This window comes from Hippocampus bargibanti, linkage group LG13, assembly GCF_051943395.1.
Source record: "Hippocampus bargibanti isolate YZ-2025 linkage group LG13, ASM5194339v1, whole genome shotgun sequence".
Classification (NCBI taxonomy): domain Eukaryota; kingdom Metazoa; phylum Chordata; class Actinopteri; order Syngnathiformes; family Syngnathidae; genus Hippocampus; species Hippocampus bargibanti.
Genome location: NC_142746.1, coordinates 19,094,304 through 19,105,174, shown reverse-complemented (window position 1 = coordinate 19,105,174; position 10,871 = coordinate 19,094,304). Strand labels below are relative to the sequence as shown.

Below are 10,871 nucleotides of genomic sequence, written 5' to 3'. Positions count from 1 at the left end.
TGAAAAGAAATATGCTCTAAAAACGGATGAAATGAATTTAGTAAGACAAATATCATAACGGAAACAAAATCCAATTGATTGATAATAATAATAATTGTAATAATAATACGTTTTATTTATAATAATAATAGTCAAAACAAACATGCATGGCATGGCATGACTCCTTCTTGTGACTACAAGAAGGAGTCATGCTTGTGACTACAAGAAGGAGTCATGCCATCCATAAAATAAATGCAAATACATATATAAATAAATAATAAAAATGTAATGAAAAACTGCTGCATTTTTGAAAAATGAAAAGAAATATGCTCTAAAAACGGATGAAATTAATTTAGTAAGACAAATATCAAAACGGAAACAAAATCCAATTGATAATAATAATAATAATACGTAATAATAATAATTGTAATAATAATAATAATACATTTTATTTATAATAATAATAGTCAAAACAAACATGCATGGCATGACTCCTTGTGACTACAAGAAGGAGTCATGCTTCTTGTAGTCACAAGAAGGAGTCATGCCATCCATGACAAAACGCCAATCTGCTCTGCATGTTTTATTTCTGTATTTACTTCATTTCTTCTCCCACAGCGGTTTTCAGTTTGTGCCTTTGCAAGTTTTTTGAACGCATTATTGCAAAGTGTGGGCATAGACATTAAATTACCACTCATTCGGGACGAGTTAAATCATACAAATATGTCTTTTATGCGGTAGCTGGTTTCCTCAAAATTGTCTCAGAGACACAAGCTTGTTTTCAGGGACTCGGCAATATGATTGTTACGTAACATTTCCGATTACATTACTTCCAACTATTCAAAGCACAAAAAAAATCAAGCTGATATAACTCCAGACCCATATACAGTGATACCTTGGCTTACGAACTTCATTGGTTCCCAGACACAGTGTGTAAGGCGAAAAGTGTGTATCCCAAAAATTAATTTCCCATAGGAAACCATTAAAATGAGAGTAATCAGTTCCCAGGTCCCCATAAAACATAATTTTCTTCTTTCTAATTTTCTAAGACTTAAAACTACAGAAAATATACCTTATTTTATGTCTAATAAATGTGCTACGGTATTATAAAGAAATAAACTACTGTATAATAAAGCTGTTTTATTTACCTTTGTGATGGTCGTTGATGGCTTGATGGAATGGAGTGGCCGGTTTCATCGGCATTAAACACTTGATGAGGAACGTAGCCTTCTTCTTTCTTCTTGAGGAATGATCCTTGTAGGTGCTTTCTCTGCGATAATTTTATCTAGTTCCTCATCAATTGTGTTTTGTTTAGCTGGGTTGATAGCTTTTTGCATCAAGTATACAGGTGGCTTGTGCGGGTTGTTTGTGGAGCCCGATTGATGGGATATTTTAACCTTGCAGTCTACACTCTGCCTTTGAACTATCAAAGTTGAAACTCTCTGACTGCCGTCTGCCTGTCACTTTAATGTTTAAATCACCTCCCCTCACTGATGCGTTCTTGACCAATCACGTGGCTTTATCCGAAGACTGGGGGCGGGGAATTAAGGACAAAAACAGTCGGCTGCCATTTTCTTTTTAGGAGAACGGGTTCGTGTACGAACGCTCAGTGTACGAAAAAAGTTCGTATGCCAAGGTAAAATTGTCATAAATGTAACGTTCGTAAACCGAAAAGTTCGTAAGCCAAGGGGTTCGTGAACCGAGGTATCACTGTAATTTAGAAAAAAATATATATTTTTTTTTAATGAAACGTGAATGTGTATGTGTATGTAGTCCTAAAACTCAATATTCTGTGGCTCCTGGAATTCGTTAAATAGAGTGGTCTCTTCCATTTTTTATTCCGCGACCTACAGTGTGTGCAATGTGTTGAGTAATCAGGAAGTTCAACACCGGCAAATCGTGATTTCGGGAAAATCGGGCCTGCAACCCTCCTGGGGGGGGGGGGGTAATCTTTTTGATCAATCCACACAGTTTGTGGCCTTCCTCAAGTCTTCAAACAACATTCTGCTCTCACACGCAGCCTGTGTGGCAGTCTGCCTTTTGACTCACTAATTTGTTTACTGGATCGCTTGGAAAAGCCGCCATTCGATAAACGTCTTCAATCCTTGTGGTTGGATTCTGAGCACATATTTCGGTGCGGAGAGCATTTAGCTGTGAAAAGAAATGCAGCATTGGTGGGGGGGGTTGACTTTTATTTTGTTCGCCACAAATGAGAAATTCCTTCCTGACCTTTCTTCTTTAATGACCGCAGACAATAATAGTAATAATAATACATTTCATTTCATAGCGCTTTTCAAAACTCTCAAGGTCACTTTACAGTCACAGGATATGTTTTTCTGTGGGTGAGCAGCGGCAGCCACATGCACCAGCATTCATTCAACCCGGAATAACTCAAATAGATAGAAAGTTAGCTAGCTAGCCAATAGATAACTAATAGATAGCTATCTATCTAGTTAGCTAGTTAGGTAGCCAGCTAGATAGCTCAAGTGAGCAACATGATGTCAACAGACAGGGATTGTCTCAATGGGACATCATATGTTACATTTTCTCATGATAGTAACTCTTTAAAAATTACATGGATTTTTTTTCAAATAGATAGAAAGTTAGCTAGCTAGCTAATAGATATCTAGCTAGATAGCTGTTAGCTATCTCGATAGCTAACAGATATCTAGCAAGATAACTAGCTAGATAGTTAGCTAGATAGATAGCTAATAAATAGCACATAGATAGCTAATGAGCAACATGATGTCAACAGACCAGGAAGGACCCATTGTCTCAATGGGACATCATATAATGCATTTCCTCATGATCGTAACTCTTTAAAAATTAAATGCATTTTTGTTCAAATAGAACGTTAGCTAGCTAGCTAATAGATATCTAGCAAGCTAGCTAGATAGCCAGCTATCTAGCTATCTAATGGATAGATAGCACGATAAATAGATATATAGATAGATAGCTAACTAGCTAGATAGCTAATAGATAGCTAGCTAGGTAGCCAGCTAGATTGCTCAAGTGAGCAACATGATGTCAACAGACCGGGTAGGACCCATTGTCTCAATGGGACATTATGTGATCCATTTTCTCATGATAGTAACTCTTTAAAAATTAAATGTATTTTTTTTTCAAATAGATAGAACGTTAGCTAGCTAGCTAATAGATATCTAGCAAGATAGCTAGTGATGTAGCTAGCTAATTGATAGCTAACCAGCTGGATAACTAATAGATAGCAAATATATAGATACCTAGGTAGCCAGCTAGATAGCCAGCTAGATAGCTATCTAGCTAGTAGATAGTTAGCTAGATAGATATCTTGCTTGATAGCTAAAAGATAGCAAATACATAGCTAGCTAGGTAGTATAATAGGTAAAATAATATCATCATATGTGCATCTCGACCCGCTGTTAGCGTCGTTTCCGCGGAGGAAAAAAAAAAGCTAATTGCTAGCAATGCGCAGGCGGACAGTTAGCGTGTCCACAGATTGGCTGATGATTCACTGAGCACACGCTGCCCGGGCCTGAGCATTACAGATTGTTGAGACGTAAACAGGCCAGCGCGTGGCGTCATCTATCATGGCACGGTCGGTTAACTCGCCATCATGTTATTTTCTGCTTGCCGAGCCCTAACACGCCAAAGGTTGCCTGCTGGCTACGCGGCGCAACACCAGCTTCCAGGAGCGCCGATAATGAATGTTTAGCCGAGCGAGCGCTCCCCCTCCGCCGGAGGGGCCTCGGGTAATTTGTTTATCTGTCTAAAGATTACAGCAGCTTGAAAATCCACAATTTGATGCCGCCTTTTGTAAATGATCAAGTGCGCTTTTGATGAATGTACGTGCGGGCTGTGGGAGGCAGCGCGCTCATCGTGGCTATTGAGCAGACATATAGAGAGGTGCCGGTGCGTGACCCGCTAGCAAAAGGTAGCGTGAGGTGTCTCCGCTGTGCGTACTGACCCCGCTCCGCCGCAGGATTGGGTTGAAGTTAATTTGGATTTCGCTTTATGGTTCATTCTTGAGCTCCTTGTCTCTTTCTTTTGAGCGCCTCACCATGTCACAATGTGTTTTGGGTGATATGGAAGGTGGCTTTTTAAAAACTCTTTAGTTCAACCAGACAAATGTGATTTATTCTCCAGTCTGGAGTTACACGTCTGCATGGGTTAACAGCTTCTTTGTGTGCGCAAAAGGGAAATTGAAACACGATTTCCTTCAGATAGCTTGGAGATTTTTTTATTCGGGTTTCAGAAGCAAAACACACACTTTATAAATGACTACTGTGTTTCATTTCTCTTCACTGCGCTGGGCGCAAGTTGTAAAGTAGATCGAAAAAAGGTTGGGTTTTTTTTCGGCTCAGTGGGCGCAGCGATGGAAAAAAAAAAGGTTGTTTTATCAGTGATGGTAGAAATGATACAGGGTTGCTGTAACTTTTGTTGCGGGTTCACATGAAAGTCTCTTGGGCTGGGCAATGGGACCAAACACGATATCGCCATAAAACAAATATTATATATTTTATTTTTTGCTAATAGAACGATTAGGTGTTGCTTCAAATCGACAATGATTTTTCAATATATGGGTAATTTAAATGTTGTGAAGGTAAATGCTAGCTAGATAGCTAACTAGCTAGCTCCGTAGCTCGCTAGTTAGCTATCTAGCTAAACATGACGCCCACCATTTTCGACATTTCTATATTCTATACATTTCATTTATAAGCGCCTTTCAAAACTCTCAAGGTCCCTTTACAGTCACAGAATACGTTAGATAGCTAGCTAGATAGCTAGCTTGTTAGCTATCTAGTATCTAGTACGTAGCTAGCTAGTTAGCTATGCCATCTGACGTATTCTCTGACTGTAAAGGGACCTTGAGAGTTTTGAAAGGCGCTTACAAATGAAAAATGCTAGCTAGATAGCTAACTAGCTCGCTCCGTAGCTAGCTAGTTAGCTATCTAGCTAAACATGACGCCCACCATTTTCGACATTTCTATACTCTATATTCTATACATTTCATTTAGAAGCGCCTTTCAAAACTCTCAAGGTCCCTTTACAGTCACAGAATACGTTAGATAGCTAGCTAGATAGCTAGCTTGTTAGCTATCTAGTATCTAGTACGTAGCTAGCTAGTTAGCTATGCCATCTGACGTATTCTCTGACTGTAAAGGGACCTTGAGAGTTTTGAAAGGCGCTTACAAATGAAAAATGCTAGCTAGATAGCTAACTAGCTCGCTCCGTAGCTAGCTAGTTAGCTATCTAGCTAAACATGACACCCACCATTTTCGACATTTCTATATTCTATACATTTCATTTAGAAGCGCCTTTCAAAACTCTCAAGGTCCCTTTACAGTCACAGAATAAGTTAGATTGTAGCTACGTAGCTAGCTATCTAGTATCTTGTACGTAGCTATCTCGTTAGCTATGCTAGGTAGTTAGCTATCTAGCTAGCCATCTAACATTCTGTGACTGTAAAGGGAGCTTGAGAGTTTTGAAAGGCGCTTATAAATGAAATGTATAGAATATAGAAATGTCGAAAATGGTGGGCGTCATGTCAAAAGTCCGGCCCGGGGGCCAAATGCGGTCCGTGGTCAATTTTCATCCGGCCCGCAGCCTCCGTGATTAAATCAATAACGTCTGGCCTGCATGTAGAATTAATACGTTGGGCAGTAGTACTGTTACCTGTGTATGCTCAGTGCTGCCAACTACAGGCTTGATTAATTAGTAATAATAATAATAATCATAATAATTTTTTTTATAAACGCCTTTTAAAACTCTCACGGACATTTTACACAGAATTAAGAGAGCTGAAATTAAAATAAAAAAGCAAATGTGAAACACAGAATGACTTACTGAAATGTATATAAATTAATTACTGTTATATGTTATAGGTTGGACCCCCTATACGTATTTTTAACACATCAAATCTGACCGCCTTTGAAAAAAAATATGGACACCACTGCCATAGAATTATTTCATGTCTATTCATATTTTTTACCTTATAAATAACGACCTGAAGACAAATATCGAATTTGGGTGATTTTTTTTTTTTTTTTTTAGATTTTAATCAGAGGTCAAACAGAGGTCAGCGCAACTATGAAAAAGTCAGATAAACTGGTCAAAGACTAATAAGCGCCTTTGTAAACATAATATGCTACCTTGTATCGGGCTCAACATTGTACCATATACAAATTGCTTACTGATTATTTATTGATGCACATGTGAGTACATTAATCTTGTTTTTGTATGTTTGTTATGTTTATTTGCAGCCGGAAAATGAGGAGAAGTCTCTACTGTATGATAATATCGGAGCCAATGTCTGCATGGGGGACCACAAGGTAAGACAGGGATGTGAGGGGGCTGCCATGTTTTTTTTTCATCGGCGCAACATAGCGATTCCTAACCAGCTGTATGACAACCCAACTAAGGGAGCCATCATTTGAATTTAGCAATGTTGTAATTTAGCAAGAATGTATTTGTATGTATTGTGTGTCGCTGTGTGTCATGGGAGTTCCTGACGTGACATCACGTCGGGAATCGTCACCAACTAGAAAACAAGACTTTCTGAATATTCAGCGCGAGTCTTAAAACGTAAAATATAGCTATATGCAGTGGAATATTTGTAAAATGCACTCAGTAGAAGTCATTTGAAGCCATTTTACAAATTATGGACACAACTTGTCCGGAGGCGTCGGTTGTCCTTTAAAGGACAACCGACAGGAAACACTTTTTTGTTTCCTAACTAACATCAGAAAAACGTTTTATAGCATCTAAAATACCCAAAACACACAGGCTGATATTTTTAGTCAAATGCAAAACACCAATAAAAATGAGTTAAAATGTCCCAAAACAACTTCAAAATAACCTCGGAGATGGCGAATTTCAGAAAGTCCCGCCCCCTTGTTCGCGGTATCACGCCAAGACGTCTTGCCTTGCTCGAGAATCAAAACAATGGCTTCAGATTCTCAGAACATGCTTTCTTGTTACTCATCCAGTTATGAATATGATTCAAATAGTTCTGAAGAGCAAAGCATACATGTTTGCAATCAATTAAAGAATTTATTCTGTATCATTTTGAAGCAATAGGGGGGGGGGTGAATGTAGCACCAAAAAAGAGGCAGAAAATGGCGACAGAGCTCCGTGTAAGGAATTAATCAGCCCGTATCCACAGGCTGATTAATTCCTTACACGTAGCTTTGTCGCCCTCTTCTGCCTCTTTTTGGTGCAACACAAAGTTTTCAGACCAAACAAGTACAGCAAAATGCATTGACGTGATGGAAGGAGTGCTACAATGTGTCCTTTTTTCGGTCCGGGGCGTTCCTTCAGTGACGTCACGTACGGACTCGTCACCAACTCAAAAACAAGACTTCCGGAATATTCAGTGCGAGTCTTAAAACGTAAAATATAGCTACACGCGGTGGAATCTTTATAAAATACACTCAGTTGAAGTCATTTGAAGCCATTTTACAAATTATAGACACAACTTGTCCGTAGGCGTCGGTTGTCATTTAAGTTATCACAGAAGGCAAAATGGCCTCCGGTGTCAAACAGTACGTCAGAAAAGCGGCTCTGACTCTGAATGAGAGGCGCCTTAAGTCCGATCTTTCATGCTTACTAGCTGCGACATGGCCGCCGACCGACGTGTGAGTGAGAAGTGACCTCGACCCCCTGCGGGCGCATACTACGGCGGACCCTCACCCTCCTTAGCCGCACACTAGTGCTAAAATCACAACTGGCTATGTTTAAAAAAAAAAAAATAGTCCCAGATTGTTAGCGCCAAGGCTCCAAAACACACGGCCGCTGCTATGTGAGTTTAACCTCCGTGTCACACGGAGGCTACGACAGCTTCCACTTGTCAAGCGAGGCATAAATAATAAAGTTTTCAGGAACTGCTTTTTCTTTTTTTTTTTTTTCTAGAATATTCCTTCTTCTTTTAACTATCATTTGTTTGTCCCCTTTTACCAGCCCGTCTTCCTGTCCTTCCGAATAACAGCGGGGGCAGGTAAACGTAATGCAAATAAGCACAAGTGTTGTGTGGTGCAGTGATGTCGTGGTAAATATATATATTTTTTCTCTTCTTTATAATTAATTATTCAGCATTGTTTGATTTCGGAATTTCTTGGTGTTCATGAATCAGAAGTTGAAGAGTCTTGTTTCAATATGGACTGTGGACAAATGGGTTATAATAATAATCATCATCATAATAATCATAAAAATAATAATAATAATAATAATAATAATACATTTAATTTCTAAGCGCCTTTCAAAACCTCCCAAGGTCACTTTACAGTCACAGGATAAGTCTTTCTGTGGGTGAGCAGTGGCAACCACACACGCCAGCGTTCAATCAACCCGGAAGTAACCAGATAGCCAGCCAGCTAATAGACAGCCTGCGAGATAGCTAGCTAATAGATAGCCAGACAGCTAATAGATAGCCAGCTAGATCGCCGCCCAGCTAATAGATAGCCAGCCAGTTAATAGTTAGGTAGCTAATATATAGGCAGCCAGATAGCCAGCCAGCTAATAGATAGCCAACTAGATAGCTGGCTAATAGATAGCAAGCTAGATAGGCAGCCAGTTAATAGATCGCCAGCTAGATAGCTAACTAATAGATAGACAGTTAGATAGCCAGCCAGCTAGATAGCTAGCTAATAGATGGCCAGCTAGATAGCCAGCCAGATAGCTAGCCAGCTAATAGATAGCCAGCTAATAGATAGCCAGCTAGATAGCCAGCCAGATAGCCAGCCAGATAGCCAGCCAGCTGATAGATAGCCAGCTATATAGATAGCTAATAGATAGTCAGACAGATAGTCAGCAAGCTAATAGATAACCAGCTACATAGCCTACTAGATAGCTAGCAAGCTAATAGATAGCCAGCTAGACAGCTTAGCGGATAGCCAGCAACATAATAGATAGCCAGCTATATAGCTAGCTGGCTAATAGCCAGCCAGCTAGCCGAATAGCTAATAGATAGCAAATAGATAACCTAGCTGGACTTTTTTTCACTTTATTCTGCCTGTGAAAGCAAATATAGCATGTCAAGTCCCATTCTCAGGAATAGCTTTGAGACAATGTCCAAAGTATCAAGTATCAACTGGTTCAAGTGAGTACAGAGTAGCTGGAAAAGGTGGTGTGCAGGGTGCGGAGGGTCCAATCTGATTTTCCGCGCTTTTCATTCATTTTGAACGCAAACGCTCGATTGCTTCCAAGTTTATTGATAACCCAAAGGACTCATTTGATGACTTCATCAAGACGACGTCGTGTCCTAAACATTTTGTCCAACAAGTCCATATGCTCACACATCACGTTTGCAAAAAAAAAAAATGCTTAAAATGCAGCAGACATTTTAAGAGATTGACTCACAAACTTGAGCTTCGGTGTTAAATTGAAAACATTGTCTTTTTATTTCTACTTTTTGAGTATTTTGCTTTAAAAAAAAAAATCTTTTTTTTTTTTTTTTGACCCTACAGGAAATTGTTGCCAAAGGGGGGGGGATATATTCTGTGAAGCGCCTCTGTGAGAACACACGCACACACACATTTGAACACACCCACATGCAAACCCACACATATCCACATGCAAAGTGCACTTTGCGCACCCGCACACTGAAGAAGAAAAGGAAGAAGTTATCCAAACTCATCAGCCATCTTTCCATCGTCATTTTTCCCCTCCCCATAAAACACTTGTTGAAAACGTCGGAACGCCACCCGAGAGTGTGAAGAGCCCCGCTTTTACAGACAAGACACACATCGCTGACCTCACCGTTGCCACGCAACCCCACTGACCCCCCCCTCAGAAAAAAAGAAATAGAAGAAAATGGACGAATGGGATCGGCTTAATTGTTGCCAGAACTCTAATCGAAGAAAAAAAAACGCAGTCATGCGACACATGATTGCATTTTTTTTTCTTTGTCTACACAGTTTTTAAGAGGAAAAAAAAGTGCAATGCAAAAGACATTATCATCTAATTTGAATACGTTCATTTGTACGCTGGACAGTATAACATTTGACTTGTTTTTAGTGATCTTATGTTCGTTTGAAATAACCTTTCAGTTTATTTCACTCGCCTATATATAAATCTTATGTGTGTGTGTGTTTGTGTGTTTTTCTGCCCGCTGCCATACCAGACCACATCATTTTGAGTCTTGTTTTATATAGATACTGTACTTTTTAAAGAGAGCTAATTTATAATTCTTGTGTATGGGAGATCCTCGCAGGCAACAGTGATTTTAATTCCTCTCCAAGAATGTTTTTTTTTTTTAAAGCAGTGCCATAGACCTTGCAAAGTGTATAAGATTTCATATACAGGTAACATCCAACTTACGACCGACTTCCGTTCCGACCAAACGGTGGTAAGTTAAAATGGTCGTAAGTCGAAATCAATTCAAAATTTTGAAAATAGAGACTTGGGAGGCTAAATGACTCGCACACCCCCCGCCCCCTCCCACCTCTGGTGGCATCACACAGTCGATTGCTGTGCGAGCGTGAGATGCTGGCTGGCTAGCCAAAATTGTCGTAGGCGTAGCGATGCCTGGCGTAGAATTAAAATTGTAAAAATAGGGTATGGAGGTCGTAAGTCGGATGTTACGTGTGTGTGTATGTGTGTGTGTGTGTGTGTGTGTGTGTGTGTGTGTGTGTGTGTGTGTGTGTGTGTGTGTGTGTGTGTGTGTGTGTGCGTGCGTGCGTGCGTGTGTGTGTGTGTCGTGTATATATATATATATATATATATATATATATATATATATATATATATATATATATATATATATACATATACATATATATATACATATATATATATATATATATATGTATATATACATGTATATATTTACATGTATATATATACATATATATGTGTATATACATACATATATATGTATATATACATACATCCATCCGTGGTGTATATATATATAT

The 10,871-nt window shown here is 39.2% G+C and overlaps 1 protein-coding gene across 5 annotated transcripts in view; it reads left to right on the top strand.

The window, feature by feature from the left end:
- Nucleotides 1-10,651, top strand: part of inpp5a (inositol polyphosphate-5-phosphatase A) — a 147,346-nt gene extending 136,695 nt beyond the window's left edge. Inside the window, exons 14-16 of one of the 5 annotated variants that reach the window (XR_016116933.1) lie at nucleotides 6,222-6,290; nucleotides 7,571-8,005; nucleotides 9,423-10,649. Coding sequence is in view for 3 of the 5 variants with exons in the window: in XM_089012335.1 (XP_088868461.1) it covers nucleotides 6,222-6,395 (174 nt within the window). In the remaining 2 variants the exon portion in view is untranslated. The other 4 variants (XM_089012336.1, XM_089012337.1, XR_016116932.1 and 1 more) reach the window with 4 other exon arrangements.
- Nucleotides 10,652-10,871: the final 220 nt, after the last annotated feature.